At 53.6% G+C, this 19,626-nt stretch overlaps 1 protein-coding gene across 3 annotated transcripts in view; it reads left to right on the forward strand.

Annotated features, from left to right (window-relative positions):
• Positions 1-19,626, forward strand: part of RPS6KA2 (ribosomal protein S6 kinase A2) — a 308,891-nt gene that overhangs the window by 142,511 nt on the left and 146,754 nt on the right. The window contains exon 1 of one of the 3 annotated variants that reach the window (XM_046005544.1): positions 16,687-17,051. The exons of the other annotated variants lie outside the window; for them this stretch is intronic. Coding sequence (XP_045861500.1) covers positions 16,953-17,051 — 99 coding nt within the window. The 5' untranslated portion in view covers positions 16,687-16,952. Of the gene's footprint in view, positions 1-16,686; positions 17,052-19,626 lie in introns of those variants that run through there. 3 annotated transcript variants of the gene reach the window in all.

Raw genomic sequence — 19,626 nt, forward strand, 5'->3', positions numbered from 1 at the left:
AAAGAAAAAAATCAAGGTGTGACCATGAGATAAAGTAGGCAAAGTACCAATGTTCAACCAAGAGATCTCGGTTCTGCTCTGAACCGCGATCCTCACTTAGCTGGGGATGTGTTCTGTGCTGACATTTTCAGCACACGGTGTCTGCGGCTATAAAATGAGCGGGACGAGGGGGGGTATGAAACGTGGTCACAGCAGGTGCCTGTCCCAGCAGGCAGGGGACTTCTGCATGGAGCTGTCCACAGGCCAGGATTTTAGGTGCTAAAATCAAAACAAACAAACTGGCCTGTCCAGGCATCAGACCCGAGCCGACCTGAGTGCCACGGGCCCCGGCCGCGCTGCCCAGACACGGGTGAATCCCGCAATCTTGTCTGTGGTCCTGGGACACAGCCTTCTACAGACCGTTCGGAGAGTCCAGATCATTCCGAACCTCAGCTGGATGGAATTCCCAACGAAACGATGGCATGGTGTTGAGGGAATCTTCCTCGTGGCATACAGACCTGCTGGGTCCAGCTGGGCCGGAGAAGGGAGCGGAGGTGGGGGTTGCTGGGAGCTGAACTTGAGGGCAGCCGGGGAGGAGCGCTGGGCGTTGTTGGTTTCAGTGAAGTTCAGTTAACACATGGTGTCACATTGGTTACAGGTGCACAACAGAGCGATTGAACAAGTCCGTGCTCACTGCAAGTGTAGCCGCCGTCTGTCCCCCACAACCACACAACACTGTCACAGTATCGGTGACTGCCCCAGGCTGTGCCTTTCGTCCCCGCGACCTACTCTGTCCTCCACTCCCCTCTACCCATTTTCCTACCCAGCCATCCCTCTGGCAACCATCGGTTGGTTCTCTGTATGCAGGGTCTTTTTCCTTTTCCTGTTTTGTTTCTTAGGTCCCACGTAGAAGTGAAATTGTACAGCACTGGTCTTTCTCTGTCTTATTTCACTTAGTGTAATTCCCTGTAGATCCAGCCATGCGGTTACCAACGGCACGATCTCAGTGTTTCTCATGGCCGAGTGGGAGTCCTGTGTGTGTGTGCGCGCACGTGTGGTTGTGTGTGTGTGCATGCATGGTTGTGTGTGCGTGTGTTCACACGTGTGTGGTTGTGTGAGTGCATGCACATGTGTGGTTGTGTGCGTGTGTCTGTGGTTGTGTGTGTGCATGCGCATGTATGGTTGTGTGTGTGCGTGTGTGCGCAGACAGAGCAACAACGTTCGAGCCGCTCAGGGCTAGCTGGACATGCGTTCAGGCTAACTGCAGGAGGGGTGGCTGGTGAAAGTCCTCACATGGCGAGTGCCTCCGTGGGAATCCGCGGCGCCTGCAGACACGAACCCACTCGCTTGTTCTATTAAGACACGTTACTTGAACGTGTCTCCCACACCAGTTGCCTCCTGGTCAGCTGAGACACAGCTTCTACTGTGCAGTGGGCCTCGGTCCGGTCACATGACTCCCGCGGATGACGCGGGTGTGGAGTGTGGGCGGGAGGTGGGTATGTGACGCTGTAGGCGCTCTAGGGACAAGCATGAAAGTCAGGGGTGATGTGTGTGTGTGTGTGATCTGTGCACAGGTATGTTTACGTGTGTGTTGGGTGTGTGCATGTGTGTAGAGAAGTTTCCCAGAGAAGACGGCCCTTAAACAAACTTTAAAGGAAATTGATTAAATCGAGATGCTATTAAAAAAAAAAACCCACTGTGTGTGGATAGGGGAAGGCAGGGTAGTTGCCGTGAAGGGCTTCTGTTCGTGGGTAGACCAGAAAGACTTGAAGAGGCACTGGGGGCCCTTGGGGGTGATCCAAGGGACTTGATCTTTATCCCATAAAGTATGGAGAGTCACTGAGCCTGTAGCCAAAGAGGGGCTTGGCCAGCCTTGACTTCTGAAAACATTCCCACACGGCAGCGTGCAATGACCACAGCACATTGTACGCATCGGAGCCACCGGCCGTGTGTAGGAACAGACCCACCTGTGCTCAGACCCCCGCAGAGCCCTCACCGGCTGCCGAGACCATCCTGGTGTGATGGAGGCACGGGGCTCCACCCACACCCCTCGCTCTGGTTCGCTACCCAGAGCAGAGCCCAGCTGGGCACCGTGGCTGCAGGCCTCCCGCGTTGTCCTCAACACCCCTGCCGGGTAGGAAGCAAGCCCCGTTGGGGTGGGGTCTGATTTTATGCTGGACGTCGTGTTGCACAGGAGAGTCCCTGTCTGACCCCAGCATGCATCCTGGGCTCCGGGCACCACACTTGCCCTCCCTGTACGGGGGGTCTCCTGGGACATGGGACGGGGGCTTCTCGCACTAGCGCTCATGCCCAAGGACTCACCCTTGTGAGCCCACCCTCCCCAGCTCTCACCATACCCGGCTTCTGCCCCAACTCCAAAATCAAGGCCTCTGGTGGGCGGGGTATCGCTAGAGCAGAGCCTGCCCCAGGTCCCTCCAGCTCCCGGAGCTGCCGGCGAACCCCTGCCGTCCCTGGTGTGCCCGTGGGGTCGCATCGCCCCAGTCTCTGTCTCTGGCTCCGTGGGGTGGTCTGTGCGCGTGCGTCTCTTCTCGTAAAGCCGGCCGGCGAGCTGGACGTAGGGACCACCTGAATCCGTTACAACCTCATCAAAGTCTGACGGCATTTGCAGAGACCGTTTCAAAATAAGGTCAGAATCACAGGGATGTTAACGTATACTTTTGGGGGGACACAAGCCACAGCACCCAACATATTAATACTACGCAGATGTGACAAATTCCCACACCATAACTCCTTTTTTTTTTTTTTTTTGGTCCTTGACTTAAGATATTTCAGGTGAAAACGCGTTTGCACGGTGCTTCCGTGTTCACAGCCTAAGTCCGATGCTCCCTGGGACTGGGATTTCGCTGAGCTGGGCTCCCCGACATGTACTGGGGGGGCTGGAGTCGCAGCTTCCCGCGGGTCCCCGGACGCTCCAGCCAGGCTTCCTGGGAAGGAAGGGCGAGCACCAGAGTCACGGAAAGCCGCGAGGTCGCGGGCCAGGGAGCGGGGAGCGGGTGCAGAAAACGTGCCGTGGCCTCCCAGGCGTGCCTGACTCAGCAGTGGACTTCAGGATGTAGTTCTGGGAGTCTGACTTCTGTTCCCTTTTTTAAATCGCGTGTGTTGTATGTCCTTCCATTCCTAAAACTATGATTTCTGGTCACTGACTTGGCCCTTCCGTTAGCCAAGGTGATGTCCAGTTACCGGCTGCAGGAGAGGAGGGAGTGATGGGGAGGGGAGACTTGATAAAATCCCCATCTACGCTCTGTCCTGTACCACAAAGCACTTTGTGTCGAAGAACAATGGTGCTGTCTGTCTGTCTGTCCCTCTGTCTGTTCAGTGAATGCTCACCTTGCAGTGACAGGCACGTAGCAGGCGCTGTATGGAGGGTTTGCAAACTAGACCAGTTCTGTCCTCACAGAGATGCTCGTCCAGGAGGAGAAGAGCCCTAATCAGTTGATCACACACGGACCCCAGAGTTCCAGTCGGGGTAATGACCCTCAGAGCACCTGCCTGCGGGCCTGACAGGCCTGATGGGCCTGGGGGTTCATGGAAAGCATCCCCGGAGAACCGGTATTGGAGGAGGGCTCTAGTCTCAGTGAAGGAGCGTGGGGGGTGCTCCAGATGGGGCGACTGGGTGGGTAGTGGCCTGAGATGGTGAGGAGCCGGCGGACACCAGCAGCCTTGCTTGGCTTTGCAGGCGAGAGAGGCAGCCGAAGCGTTGATCTGGAAACAGGTCTGAGACTGGTGTCAAAACACGGTGAGCGCTGCCTGAAGCCTCCGCCAGCATCAGCTCCTATCCACGGGCACGTGCTCTGTCCCACGTCCTGCTGCCCCGAGGCCGCCCTGCCGGCTCCTCGGTCACTGACGAGTCACCAGATGAAGGCCTTGCGCTCAACCGGGACCCCCTCTCAGGAGAGACCCCTCAACGTGGGAGTCCTCAACCCGTGTTCCTATTCTCGATGTTTTGTTCTCCATAAAACTGGCAGGGTTAGTTGATCAGGTTGTACCAGATCATCCCGGGATTCTCTTTGGAATCAAAGGAAATTATTACTCAGCTGGGGGAGAAGTTACTTTCCCAGAATTTGGAGGATACTTTTATCTTTGTGGGTTTTTTTTCCCTTAAGCATCTCCCTTAAGTTATCTCTCCATTTTCTGTGTCTTTTAATATTCTTCAGTAGTTTTGTAATTAAATATTTAATGAGGATTTAAAAATGACTGTAGCTGTATTTTAAACAGTATCATTTTAAAACTGCATTTTCTAACTTCTGCTGGTGCCGAAAAATACAGTAAGCCTGGCTCATTCATTGTATTGGTGGCAACTAGACTGAATCCCTTAAGTTGAATAACTTGTCCAAGATTTTTGTAGATTTTTTTCATCTAGCCCAAACATAATCTATGAGTAATCGTTTTTCTCTCCCAGCTGTATTCCTTGTCATGATAAATTGCCCTTCTGATATGTCGTTAGCTTCACGTTGCTAATATTTTGCTGTAGGATACACGTATTTCCCCCAGTTGTTGCCATCTGCTCTGACGTCGGAGTTGCGCGGGCCCGTGTAATGCGCTGCCCAGCGCTCCCTGGTTCTGTGGTTTCTGGAAGACAGGTCCCAAGGTCGTAATTATGTTTAGAGATGGACGGATGGAGGAGGAGGTGGTGGGACTCACTTATAAAATTCCCTGGGACTGGGGCGCCTGGGTGGCTCAGGGGGTTAAGCGGTTGCCTTCGGCTCAGGTCATGATCCCAGCGTCCTGGGATCGAGTCCCATATCGGGCTCCTTGCTTGGCAGGGAGCCTGCTTCTCCCTCTGCCTCTGCCTGCCTCTCTGCCTACTTGTGATCTCTGTCTCTGTGTCTCTCTCTCTCTGACAAATAAATAAATAAAATCTTAAAAAAAAAAAATTCCCTGGGACTGGTGTTTTCTGTGCGGAAAGATTATTAACTGCCGGCTCCCTTTGTTAACTAATTCTAAACCCTGTAAGACTTTCACGTTGCCCTGAGTCACTTTCCTTAAGTTTTGTTTTCCTAGGATTTGTCCATCTGACCCATGTCTTCAAATTTAGGGCCCCCAAGCTGTTCATAATTAGGTCTGACGAGCCCCTGCATCGCTCCTGTCCTATGGCTTCACCCCTTTCCATTCCGAAGTATTTATTCATCCTGCCTCCTTTGTAATTGATAATGCTTGCCAAAAGGTATCGCTTTATTCAGCTTTTTTAAAAAATTTATCTTCTTTATTGTATCTTGTTTTTCTCTCATTAATTTTGATTCTTATTTTGATTATTTTCTTTCTTCTACTTTCCTTGGATTTATTCTCTTGGGGATTTCACCCCTAATTCTTTAAGTTATATAATAATTTTCAGACTTCTCTCTAACAGAAACACTTGATGCTATAAACACACCTTGAATTTTAACTTAATACCATTCCACAGAGATTGAAAAGCAATATTTCTTTTAAATCTCTCAAATTCAAGCAATCTGCAATCTTTTCCTGTAGTTTGTATGGGAACAACCTATAGTTTCCTATAGTTTGTATAATAATATACATTATAATATTATACACATTTATAAGCTATCAAGATTATATTTCTAAAATTTCCAATCATATAGGATTGTTAAGCAATACAGTAAAAGTGATCTGTATGGTAACAACGGTGTGACTGTTATTTGGGTAATTTACTAATCTGTGTGCTTTGTGGCCTAGATTAGAATATGGCTAATTTCTGCACGTTTCCCATGTGTGCCTGGAGAGAATGCGTAGTCTAGAGCGCTTGGATTGAGTACTAGATGTGTTCCGCTGGCCAACTTTCGCAAATGTGTTATTTCAATACTTAATTTTGTTTTTCTGCCTGATTGAGCATTTACTGGGTGACATTTTGAGAACCTTCCCCACATGATAATGGATTTGTCACTTTCTCCTCTTGGTTCTGTCACTTTTTGACCAGGATATTTTGAAAGCGTATCATTTGGTGCATCCAGGTTTAGGATTACTGAATCTCACTGGTGAGTTCAAACTTTCTTCAATAGATAGTGATGTTCTATCTCCAAATTCTTGTTGTGATTTGTGTGGCATTAATGTTGCCTTATCGACGTTCCTTTCCGTAGTGCGTGATGTATCTTTTTTTTTTTTAATATTTTATTTATTTATTTGACGGAGAGAGAGGTCACAAGTAGGCAGAGAGGCAGGCAGAGAGAGAGGGAGAAACAGACTCCTCACTGAGCAGAGAGCCTGATGCGGGGCTCGATCCTGGGACCCTGGGATCATGACCTGAACTGAAGGCAGAGGCTTAACCCACTGAGCCACCCAGGCGCCCCGTGCGTGATGTATCTTTTGTCATGCTTTCATGTGAGATTTTCTGTGTCTCTTGTTTTAGACATGTCTCTATAACTAGACTTGTTTTCTCTTTATTCATTCTTAAACATTATTTATTTTTAGAGAGATAAAGAGAGAGAATGTACAAATAGGGGAAGGGGCAAGAGCGATGGAGAGACTCTCCTGCGGACTCCCCACCCAGCTCAGAGCCCAACGCCAGACTCAGACTCTCACCCTGAGATCATGACCTGAGCCACAACCAAGAGTTGGAGCTCAACCGACTGAGCCCCCCAGGCGCCCCAAACTAAACTTATTTTAAACCAGTGTAGCACTCTTTGTATTTTAACTGGAAAGTTTACCCCATTGACATTGATTGTAATTTTTAATTTATCTTTATTTATTTCTACCTTTGTCGTTTGTGTGTGGTTCCGTTTGATTTTGCCTGGCTTACAAACCACTTAGCCTGTCACTTTCAGCGGAAGAAGACGTAAGCATCAGGAATCAGAAAGAAGGGACTTTATTATGCAAGGAGCAGAAAGCGGCCTGGATACCAGATCGGCTTTGGTTTCCTTTGGCCCCAAGTTCCCAGGCGACATGGGCGTGGGGGGCAGATGGTTACCATGCTCGCGGAGAAACGGCATCCTGCCGAGAAACCCTGAGCTTGGGGGACCTAGCGTTTTGTAACACGTGGTGGCAGGCCTGCGCTTTGTCTTGGAGAGAAACATTACTTCACCCCTCAAGGATGCTTGCTGCCAAAACAGTCCTGAGAAGCGGCGGGTTAGGAGTGGGCAGTGCCTTCTACGTTCACATACTCAGCAAGCAGGAGTAGAGAGTGCGGGGACACTCGGGCCCGCGGTGGCTGCGCTCTCAGCGAGACGTCAGATGCTAACTCTGACTCCCGTCCTGCTGTGTGTGCTGCTTTTTACGTCAAGATTTCACTTGTAACTTGACGTGAGCCCCCGGATTGTGCAATACTTTGACTCTTATCTTTTTTTTTAATGCAGTTCCCACGTGTTTAGCTTCACCCCTAAGTGTCGTTGCCGGTCAGATTTCTCAGGTTGTTCATCTGGAAGTGTCTTTGTTTGGACCCTGTTCTTTTTTTTTTTTTTAAGATTTTATTTATTCCTCTGACAGAGATCACAAGCAGGCAGAGAGGCAGGCAGAGAGAGAGGGGGAAGCAGGCTCCCCGCGGAGCAGAGAGCCCGATGCGGGGCTCGATCCCAGGACCCTGGGATCATGACCTGAGCCGAAGGCAGAGGCTTAACCCACTGAGCCACCCAGGCGCCCCTGGACCCTATTCTTGAAAGATATCTTGCAAGGCAGAGACTCTGAAGTTATCATTGTCTCCCCTTAACACTGTTTACTTATTGATCTGCCTTTCTGTGCCTCCACGGGGCCACTGAGATGGGCACTGACGCTCCAACTAACACTCATTCGTGCAAAACCTGCCTTTTCTTCTGGTTGCTTGAAGGACGCATTCTGCAGGTTGAACATGCATTGAGGTATGGATTTCATTTTATTTAATCCTCCTTGGGATTTGGGAGGCTTCAAAAACGTGAGGATTGGTGTATTTTATCAACTCCGAAAAATTCTCAGCCATTGGCTCAGGTCGTTGAACACGGAGGATCTGTTTGTCTCTCTCTCAGTGCAAGACTCAGGCATGGGGTTTTTCTCCCTCCGTCTTCCACGTCTCTTCCACTGGCTTTTGTATGTCTTGTCTTTTGACTTTCCTGTTTGCACTGTCAATTATCGTGAGATCTAACTTCTCCCTTGTTAACTCTTTCTTGGGCTTTGTCTAAACTGCTCTTTATCTACTGAGTTTTACTTTAAATCATTGCATTTTAATTTTTTAAAAGATTCTTTTAAAAGATTTTATTTATTTATTTGACAGAGATCACAAGTAGGGAGAGAGGCAGGCAGGGCGGAGGTGGGGGGGAAGCAAGCTCCCGGCAGGGCAGAGAGCCCGATGCGGGGCTCGATCCCAAGACCCTGGGATCATGACCAGAGCCGAAGGCAGAGGCTTAACCCACTGAGCCACCCAGGCGCCCTGCATTTTAATTTTAAAGTTCTACTAATGTTAACAAATCTGCTTGATCGTTTGTAATCTCTAGTTTCCTTGTCATGCTTTCCGTCTTTCTTTTTGTGTTTTAAATAGGTTAAACATCTTTTATACCACTCATACCTCTCCACATTTCAGGTCTGAGTCTGCTACTTAACTCTGCCCGCTGACTCTTGCTCATGGTAGCTGTTTCCTCGTGTCGGCTGCAGTTTATGGCTGCAAGCCACGTTCCTTAGAATGCTGTTCTTTGTTTGAGCTCCCAGATGTGTTTAAAGTACTTCCTCCAGAGTACTTGTGTTTGCTTCTGCCTGGTCCTCAGGATGGTACAATCTGAGACCATTAGAAAGTAAATGTTTGGCTTAGAGTTTTTCAGGCAGGTAGTGTGACTTTTGGCCTGGAACAGGTCTAACTCTGAGCGGCAGGAGGCCGACAGGAGAAACTGTCCTTTGCCGTTTCCGGAGCTCACAGCTGAATAAGCAAGTCTCCTCCCAGAGGGAGGCTCTCCCGCTCTCCCCCTACGGTCTGCTCTGTGTGGACTGTGATTTTCAGCAGATTGACCCTGACCTGACCTCCCACCCGGCACAGCCCCAGGCCCTCTCCATGTCCCACTCTCCAGACCCTGCTGACACTCAGGTCTGGATTATAGGGATCGACAAACACGGCTCCCTCTTCACGTACATCTTCTTAGCCTCAGGTTTTGCCTACATTTGTGTGCTCCTACTCACTGTTGGATCAACCATGCTTTAAAAAAGAGGATTTCCTTCTCCTTCTAGCCAGCATGTTTCCGTGTCTCGGGAAGGCTCTGTCTGCATCTGTAATCCGTCACGTGACCAACATGGCGCCTGGCCCCCACCCCAGCCTGCTCCTGTGGTTCTCTGAGGAGGAAGACATACAACAGGCGCTCCTGCCAGGGCGATCAAAGCCCTTGCTGTCAGTGTCTCGGAGAATTTCTCTCACGTGTGCGTCTAGTAGAAGTGTGTCCTGTTTGCAAGGCTGTACGTGTCTACGAAACACTGTTTAGAAGATGACTGTTTTGGCTAAGAAAAACTTCTGGCAGACAGTGTACATTCTCCTTTGTACCCGTTCCAGGTCTCGGGGGACATTTCTATTTTGAGGATTCTTCCCCCCCCCTTTAAGTTACAGAAACCCTTCCTGCTATAGTTTTCACCTGTTTCCTCTTTCCTGCTAACTCCCTTCCTCTCAGCGTTCCTCTGGCATTTATGTGTGGGCTCAGACTCACAAGAAATAGCCCCCGTGCCTCCGTTCACAGCCAGGTTTTCTCACAGACTGTCAGACCAAAGGCGCATTCCCTCGGAAGCCCGCTCCCTGGCCGTCTTGCTCACGGAGCTCCCTGCAACGGCCGTGGAAGGAGGAGTGTGTGTGTTCATCTCCCTGGGTTCCAGAACGAAGCACAACACACCGGCCACTGGAAATGGCACGTCGGTGTTGTCTCACACTTCTGGGAGCCAGAGGTCTGAGACGAGGTGCCAAGGGCCATGCCCCGACACACGTAGGGAGTTTCTTCCTCACCTGTTCGATGTGCCGGTGGCAGCCATGACGCGTTTGGGCGGGTGGCGGCCCTGCTCCGATTTCTGCCTCCGTTGTGACGCGGCCGTACAAGGACACGGGTCACACCGAATTAGAGCCCACCCGACTCCTCGATGCCCTCATCTTAGCTAATGACATCTGCAACACCCTGTTTTCCGACAAGGTCATGTTCTAGAGGCTGGGGTCAGGGCTTCAATGTACCTTTGTAGAAAGGGACACAGTTCAACCCATAACAAACCACGTGGGAACACTAGCAGGGTCAAACCCAGAGGTTCTGCACATTCCATCACCTCCCGATAAGGAATGGTCCTTCTCCCCCTCCCCTACTGATGAGCAGAAAATGCCTCTACGTGAAATGTTTCCAGAGTTCTCTTGGCCACATGCTAGGGTCCCTTGACTCTCAACACTGTTTCATGTAACAAGACTCCTCGTGTTGTCTCATGAGTAAACTGACCTTTCACAGGAGAACCTAGCCGTTCTGCACCAAGGCACTCCCAGTGTCTGTCCCCACAGATGTGAGGAGGCCTGTGGAGGCCACTGTCCGGACTTCTGTCTGTGAGACGCTCTGTCTACAGGATGCTGGCCTTATGGCATTTCTTGCCTAAGTGCAATTGTCTAGGGAAATGAGGATCTTAGGCTGTCACCCTCTCAGTTGCCAGTCCCTTATGTGATTTCTTTTGATGCACACCTGGTACAATTGTGGGCCCATTGCTGGGCACTCACTGACGAGCAGATCTCGTCTGGACCCTTTCGTCTCGTGTAAGTTGAGGCAGTAGGTTCACCTCCTGGAGCCTCGTAAGACGGGTTCATTGTGTCCACTCTGCGGATTTTGTAAGTGTGTTTTACGGATGAGATAGTAAAAATGGCCCAGCTCGGATAACCAGCAGACCTCCAAATGCAGTCGCTATAACACCCCTTTAAACAAACCTGTGGGAAGGGCCACCGATGGTGGCTGTCCCACGTGCTTCCACGTTGGTGGGAGAGGCAGACAGAGAAGCGGAGAGTCGTCGTCTGGCTCTGTAAGGAAAATGAGGAGCCCGGGGAAGACACCTTCACATGGCCTGTGGCATGAAGCGGGGGAGGGGTGCGGCCTGTGGGTGGGGCAGGAGGGCGTCCCGGGCAGTGACCGCAGCACCCACAGTGTGACAGCGACCGGGGAAGCCATCCTCACACAGTGTGTGGGCGTGGCCCAGCCCCCGCTCCGGGGCAGGAAGGAGGGCAGAGGGTGAGGACAGGGAACGGTGACCCGGAATGGCACAGCTGCTCTGCTCTGGTTTGCGCTTCTCCTGGACCACCTGGACACATGTGGTACCTGGGGTAGCTTGACCCGGTTTGCTTCTAGAAAGATCATTTTAGGAGCTAGACTGTGGATGGGTTGGGAGGGATGGTGTCTAGCCGGAGATCACCGTATTCTGGCAGGAACTGATGGGGCCCCAAACCATGTCCCCGAGAGCAGGCCTGGAAAGAAGGGGAGACGTGACAAATATTGAGAAAGTCTCACCAAGGGGTCTCTGCGTCATTAGACTTCAGGAATAAAGCAGTGCCGGGAGTGAAGGTAATTCTTGCCTCCCAGTTTGGGCCACAGGGTAAACGTTTACACCCACAGAGGGCAATGTCGTTCAGCAGAAAGCTTTCAGATAAAAATGCTAGACGTGGGGGTCTACTCCTTCCCCAGTCATGCCACTAGCTTTCTGTGTGAAACTCTAGGATCTTAGCAAATAACAACTTTGATGAGCAGTTTACAATTTGCTTCCACATTTTGCTTTAACTGCACAAAACCGCCACATTTGTGGGTGACAGCCTTGTGAGGAAGGAGCACAGGTCCCCCCACCACTGGCCGCTGAGCTCACCACGGTTCTCAGACGTGGCCCTTGGCATTTCGGACCCTGAGGGGCTGTCCTGTGTGGTGTACCCCTGGCCTCTGCCTCTGAGGCATCCTTCCCATTTCCCACCCCTCAGCCGTGTCTCCAGCTGTCTACACCTGTCCCCAGACCTTGCCAAGTGTCCCCCAGGGGACAAAGTCAGCCCCACTTGAGAACCCTGTTCTAGAGGATCAGAGTTTCAGGTCAAGTCACCGTGGGACAGTGGATGGAATCCGGATACTTCCCATCCCACGTGCGTCCCTCGAGGAGCCCCCGGTAGCACCCACACAGCTGCTCCCGGCCCCGCCCTCCACGCCGGCTCTCAGATGCTCACACGCATGCCAGGCCCCACACGGGTGCATTTCCAGGAGCGTCTTGTTCTTTCTTCCACCATTTTACATTCTACATCCCATAAATCCTGTAGGCGGAGTTCCCATCTGGTCGCACGGGCAGCGGTCCTTCTGGCTTTGCTGGCACCCGGCGCCCTGGACTCAAGTGCAGTGACCGTGAGCTCACGCTCCCTGGAACTGCGTCCGGAGGGCTTCTCCGGAGCCTGGGTTTAACGCGGATCTCTCTAGAGAGCATCGCTGTGTGTTTCCACCAGGCACCTCGGGTAAGAAGTAGTCAAGACCACTGGGGTTTTGCTGCTGTTTTCAGATGACACGGGAGGTGCACGAGGGCCTCGGCCTGTGTAAGGGGGTCTGTGCACCCGGATGCTCAGGGGGTCCTTCTCGCTCGCGAGGTCCTGTCTGGTTAGTGCCAGCGCTCAGGCGCGAGCCCTGATCTGCAAGGGGGTTATTTCTGTCCACCTCGCACTGAGGGTGCGGCCCTGTGGGACCCCCGCCGAGTGGTGACCTCCATCCTCTGAGGCCCTCACTGTTATAAATGGAGCCCGGACCCCGTTCTTGACTTGTACCTGGTTTGTTGACCACATGCAGCTTGTGATGGGATCTGAGCACACCCTGCAGTACGTATGGGAGTGAACGATGGGGAGCCCTGTCAGTTCCCGTCGCTTTTTCTTCCCACTCCCAGACAACGATCATGTTTGCTTTCAGTTTTAAATACTTGATTAAGACATTAGTTCCAATCCTACTAACTGAGCAGACTCACAGTCTCTTTGCCCGGCTTGAGGCTGTCTCAGCCTGGGAGGCTGCCAGGGTCAGAGTGGAGGGGAGGCGATCCAGGCAGAGAACAGACTCGCTGGAACCGGTCTGCACACAGGTGGCCTCACTCTGACCCCTTCTCTCATGGACAGCTGTCCTGTCTTCTTCTGGATTACTGCAGCTCGAGACCACAGCTGCACGCACTCACAGGACAGAGGCCTCCAGACTGGGGAGTTACCTAGAACTCTTGCCTTAGCCCTGGGCCTGGTGCTGCACGTTTCTGCTCCAGACAGCCTCCCAGGGACGCCCAGACTAGCCCCTTGACCACATGGCCACACCTGGTCTGTATGAAACCCTCTTGCGTCCTTTCTCCTACAAGCCCCGAGAACACAGATCCGTTCAGTGAACAGCCCCTCCTCATCACCACCCCGAGCCATCCAGGCTCTCTAGAACTCAGACCTGACCGGCATCCACAGCAAACCACAGCTCGTGGGGTAGGGCTTGAAGTGAAGGAGGTGGTGTCGCCCCTACCCAGTCCTTCGGGGGAAGGGAAAGGAAGGGGATAACAATGCAGATCTTGCCCAAGTTACCTTCCTCCCTCTCCTTCCTGTCCAGGGCGTGTTCTGTTCTCAAAGAAGGGGGAATTCCAGGGTGGACCAGACCTTAGTTATTGTTCTGAAATTCTGAAATTGTATGCCTCAGGTGTCCTGGGGACTCGGTGGAACTCAATTTTCATTAATCAATCATGAAACCCCCTTTGTTCTAAATTCCCAATAACCCGGTTCTTCTACAAGCTGGGACCCTACCTCCTCTGTTTGCCCAGGAAACATGGCTCCTTCTCCATGGGGGTCACCCCAAATGCCACCTCCTCCAGCTGGGACCGACTTCTCATTCGTCTCCGTCCGTGTAGCATCTCCTTACACATCTCTTTCACGTCGCGTTAAAAACTGCATCGTGGTTGTCTATCCGCTCACCTTCTCTTCATGGGGCTGTGAACTTCTGTGGTCAGGAGCTGGGCCGGAGTCATCTTTGTGTCCCTAGGGCTGAGTATGGCCCCAGGCAGCAGGAGGTGTCCGTGACCACTCGTAGGACCGAGGTGACCACTCGTGGGACCGAGGTGACTGCAGCAGCATAGAATGCAAGTCGGGCTTCCGTGTTCAGGGCAGGGAAACACTCAAGGTCACCTGGAGGCTGTTGAGCTTGCTCCCCTACTCCCTCCCCACCATCAGGACAGGGGCCTTTACTGAGCTCCCCCTTTCCCCCAGGATTTGGGAGGGATACCTCTGGGTATCAGGGTGGTCTCACCTTGGTCTGGAGGTAGTCATTGTCTTAGCACCGGAAGTGGTGGTAAATGATTCTTTTGATTTTGATAAACTTACTTCACCGGGTTAAAGATAAAGGCAAACGGAAATGTTCTAGCAATGAAATTATTTCTCCAGCTGAAAATATGAAACTTTTTCTTCTTTTTTTTTTTTTTTGGTCTTTTGAGACTCCAAGTTCAATTGAACAGTTTGGTTGCACTCAAATGTGGGGACGGTGAATGCCCCATAAGATATTTCCTTTCCAATTTGGTTACACCAGGTCAGCGTGCTCTTGTAGTAAAGCCCAAGCCCTGATCGAGGCCACCCGAGGGTTTTGTCGTGACCAGGATGGCCCTGAGATGTCTCAGTTGGCGTGTGGTACTCCCACCGGCTCCCCCCGTGAAGCTTGCTAGAGCCGACCCCCTCCTTATTCCTGGGGCTGGGGACAAGCCCGATGTCCGGTCCCTCAGCCGCTCTCTGCCAGAGCTTAGCTGCAACCTGGCATAGGTCTGGCCCATCTTTGCCTCTGTGTAGAACCAAGATGCCTCAAGGGCAGCCAGGGAGAAGGGGAGTCTCTAGGTGGTAAGAAGCTGTTTCCCAGAGTGGGGATAATCGCCCTCCAGCAGAACCCTTGAGGGAAGCAGGAACCAGTTTCAACATGCATATTTTCATCTTGGAGATGCACGATGGGGACACAGAGCATGAGTGTGCCCAAGCTCTCCAAGCAAGGACGCCGCGCACCAGCGTCCACTCTGAACTCCGTGCTCACCACTGCCCGGCCTGCGGCATCCATATTTGTCATTGTCACACAGTACCGCACGGAAGTTTCCGACCTTCTCGGGGGCTGGTGGCCGGGCACTGACCTCGTCCGACCCTGTTCTGAACATCGCACGCGCACATCGTACCAACAGAAGAGGCCGCACGGAGCTCCGAGCTCCAAGATCTCTGCTGAGCATTTCTAGATAAATGTGTTCCCCTTTAAGGCAAATCCCCTCCAGCGCCCCAGCCAGCAGCTGGCCTCCAGAGCCTGCCTCGGCACACTGCGGGGCCTAGGAAGTCACCCTTGGGACGGTTTTCTATACGCGGAGCCGGAGGTGGTGGAGAACGATGTCTCGTGCTCCGAGCACTTCCCGGGGAGGCTGCCCCAGACCGCGTGGGGGTCCGTGCCTCCCGGGTGGCGACGGCTGGACCCGCGGGGCCGGGCGCCCCGGGGCAGGGAGAGGTGCAGGGCGCGGGCCAAGGCTCCCGGAGCCTCTCGGATTTTGTTTCATTTTCCCGAAATGTCCGCTAATCGACAAAAGTTTTGCTCGGCACCGCAGAGCATTGAGCCCACGCGTGCCTGTGGCTGTTTTAGGGGAGAAAACCGTAGGGACGCCCCCAAGCCCGAAAACAGCCCAGCCGGACCGCAGAGCGGCACACCAGGCCGGGACCCGCGCCGCCCGCCCCGCAGGCCGCAGCGCTCCTCCGCGGGGCGCGCCCGGTGCGGGTGTGGGCGGGGGGCGGGGCAGCGCGCCGGGAGTACTCGGAGCGAGCGCGGCGGGGGTGGGGGGGGGGAGCGCGTCGGCGGCGCTGATTGGTGGTAGTGGGCCGGGCAGGGCGGGGCCGGGTTGCTCGGCGCTCCTCGGGTCAGGGAGGGAGGAGGAGGGGGAGGGAACCCTTGGGTTGTCGGTTGCTGATTGGCGGCAGTGGCGGAGGGCGGGGCTGGCCCGGGCGGGGCTGGCCCGGGCGGGGCTGGTCCTCCCGGGCCGTGGCGTCTGCAGCGGCTGCGCGGCAGGAGGAGGAGGAGGAGGAGAAGGAGGAGGGAGAGGAGGGAGCATCTGATTGGCAGTAGTGACTGTGGGCGGGGCGAGGCGGGTCTGGGAGGGGCGGGGCGTTGGCTGCAGCAGTAGCGGGAGGAGGAGGAGGAGGGGAAGGAGGGAGCATCTGATTGGCGATAGTGGCTGTGGGCGGGGCTGGGTGGGGCGGGGCGTTGGCTGCAGCAGCAGCGGGAGGAGGAGGGGGAGGAGGGAGCATCTAATTGGCGGTAGTGACTGTGGGCGGGGCCGGGAGGGGCGTTGGCGGCCGCAGCAGCAGGAGCAGTGGCGGCTGCAGCAGCAGCGGGAGGAGGAGGAGGGGGAGGAGGGAGAAGACGGAGCATCTGATTGGGGGTAGTGGTGGTGGGCGGGGTGGGGCGGGGCGGTGTCGGCTGCTGCGGCTGCCCAGCAGCAGGAGGGGGAGGAGGGAGCATCTGATTGGCGGTAGTGGCTGTGGGCGGGGAGGGGCGGGGCTGGTCCTCGCTGAGCATCCGAGGCCGCAGCAGCAGCCTCAGAAGCAGGAGGAGGAGGGGGAAGAGGAGGAGGAGGAGGGAGCATCGGGGGCGGCGGGCACTGATTGGCGGGAGTGGCTGGGGCGGGGCGGAGCGGCCCGGGGCTGGTCCCCCGCGAGAGGCGGCGGCAGCAGCAACAGGAGCGGGAGGAGGAGGAGGGGACGAGGGGGAGGACGAGGGGAAGCAGCTGGGGCGGCGGCACTCATTGGCGGTAGTGGCCGAGGGCGGGGTGGGGCGGGGCGGTCTGGGGCTGGTCCTCGCAGGCTGCGGGAGGAGGAGGAGGAGCGCGGGAGGAGGGAGCGCAGGAGCCCGGGCCGCGGTGGCCGGCTCGGCCTGCCCTTTGTGCCCGCAGCCCGCGCCCCGCGCCGATGGCCGCCGCACCGGGCTCCCCCGCGACGCGCCCCCGCCCGCGGACCTGACCCCGCGCGCCTGGGATGCGCCGGGAATGCGCGTCCTCCGGGCCTGCGGCTGCTCGCGGCGGGGCGCGGGGCGATGGACCTGAGCATGAAGAAGTTCACGGTGCGCCGCTTCTTCTCCGTGTACCTGCGCAAGAAGTCGCGCTCCAAGAGCTCCAGTCTCAGCCGACTCGAGGTAAGCGCCGTCGCCCCGGGGCGCCCGGGGATGCTGCGGGCGCGGAGCCATCCCGAGCCCTTTCTATTGTCACAGGCACGGGACGCCCCGGCGCGGGTCAGGGAGTTGAAGTTGTCGGAGAGCCGGTCCGGTTTTACCGGACCGAGCGCCGTTGTTGGGACTTAGCCATACTGGACCGGCCCTCGGGTTCCCATCGGGGGCTTAACCCTCCCCTGTGGAATTTCTAACTCATTTTGCTGCCGGGGCCGCGCAGGTGCGGAGCGGTCGCTGTGCCCAGATGGGTGCTCGGGGTGGGGAGGGCGTTTCGGTCCGTGCAGCTGGACCGCGGCTCCGCGGGGCGCCTCCGAGGTCCCGCGGACAGAACCGCCGCGGCGCTCCCCTCGGCCGTGGGTCGAGGGCTGGGGGTGAGTTTGTCTTTCGGTGGCCCCCAGCCACGCAAGTGCGACCGTATGGGGCCGATGTTGGTGTATTTGCAGTCAGTTGCAACAACCCAGTCTACGCGGGCCCGTCTGAAACCGTGCTCAGGACCGAAGTGCCTGGCGCGCATCCCTGCAGCCCCGGGTGTGACAGAGATTCGCCCTGAAACCCGAGGACCCTGAAAATTGTGTCCTTTTCTCCTGTCCCTCATCTTGTCATCTTCGGGTTTCCAAAGTCATCTGTGGACCGTTCTCTGCTGTGTTTTTTTAATTTCTGCAATCAGATCTTGTTCTCTTTGTCCCGGTGGCCAAATTACATGGTTGAATCTATGGATGACCAAACGGTGGAACGTGTTTAAGTGAAAGAGAGACAGAGAAGGAGAGAGAGAGAGACATTGTGATGTTGGGGGAGGGGCTGGCCACACAGCCTAGCCTTTCCCTTTGACATTGCCCTGGCCTTCACCAAAGGCTGGCACCTATCTCGGTTTTGACTTGTTTCTAAGGAATCAAATGAATTGGAACAATGTGACATTTTTCGTCTGGGATTTCTTTGTCCCGGCTGCCATGATATTTGATACAGGCATGGGTTGTTACAATTACCAGGTCTTTAAGCAAAGCTGTGGAATAGACATGAACGCAACAGGGAATTGCTTTGGAAAGTTTCTGTTATGGTATCACTAAGTCAGATTTGGACCAGATAGGCTCTTTGTGGCTGCTTTCTGAGGGTAGAACATATTTTTCAAACAAATACAACTGTGAGTCAAATAGTGGGGAGGTCTTGCCTTCATCTTCACATTGATGGAAATTAAACGTGAGTTAGTGGGATAAATCATCTTCCTGGATCTCAGGCACTTTTTAAAAAGCTAAAGTTGATAAGAACAGAAAGTCAGAACACTACCTCTATGCCCAATAAATTTTTATTCCTCAAAATGCCAAGTTTACTATACAGCTCCTTGTTTCATTTATTGTCCTTGCCAGCGGGAGGCACACGGGTGGACAACCCCCCAGTGCTCTTCGGGAAGACCAGCAGTAGACACTGGCAGCAAGCTGATACTGGGCTGAACTGGTGGAGGGTCAGGAATCCCATCAGCGCGATACACTCCTCTCCCATGTTGTGGTTTAGCGGGGAGAACTGGGTTTGTGCCTCAAAAAAACAACATAATGGGAAACCAAGAGGGGGATGGAAGAGAAGTTTCTTCAATGTGAAAACAAAATTTCTAAAAATCATAGATATACCAGGGGGTAGGCAGAAGGTCTGTTCCTGACTAGAGAAGATTATCACATTCCTCTATCAGCACATAATCAACGAGCACTTCATGTAACCGGGATGGTGGGCGCTGGAGAGTGCTGAGAAGGATGGTCAGCTTGGATGCAGGGCTCTGTTCTCTACAGATGCATTCCCCTGTCTCTTATGAAAACTCAGATAGGCATGTTTTACAGTCCTCATTCTACTGATGGGAGACTCAGCCTCCCCCCAACCCAACAGGATTCTGCCGGAAACTTGCCAACTAATTCGTTCTGCAATTGCTTTTTAAAAGCCTGCTGTGTGTTCAGCCCTTTTCTCAGCCTTGTAGATCCCAAACCACAAGTCCTGGAAGTCCTGGCCTCGTGATGCCTCCACCTAGTGGGGGACCTACTAAGTGGCTGACCCTGTGATTCTGTCCAGCAAGTTCCACCTTCCTGCCCAGCTGCCTCTCCATCTTTTTCCAGAGAAGCCTGTTTATGCACTCGCATATCCACAGCATATCGTAGGCCAAGGAGTAGGCCAAAAATCGACAATTTCGGAGGGGGTGGGGGAGGTCTGTCAATAGTTTGAGCTTGAGTAGTGGGACACATAAGCACTGGCGCAGATGTATATTTCCCGTTTGGACTGATGAAAAAGATGGCTCATTGTGTAAAAGTAAACATTTTTTCATTGTTTCTGTGAAATTTGTTTTGTAAAATATACACAGCGATTGAAAACCTTTGTTTTTTGGATTCAGAATCTGGTGCCATAAACATAAACACTTGTTACTTGAAGTTAAAAACACTCTTTTCTTCAGTAAAATGGCCTCCAGGGAGAGACTCCGTCTTAATGTTTTCACTTGCTTTTTTTTTTTAAAAAGATTTATTTATTTATTTATTTAATTGACATACAGAGATCACAAGTAGGCAAAGAG

Source organism: Meles meles, chromosome 5 (assembly GCF_922984935.1).
Source record: "Meles meles chromosome 5, mMelMel3.1 paternal haplotype, whole genome shotgun sequence".
Classification (NCBI taxonomy): Eukaryota; Metazoa; Chordata; class Mammalia; order Carnivora; family Mustelidae; genus Meles; species Meles meles.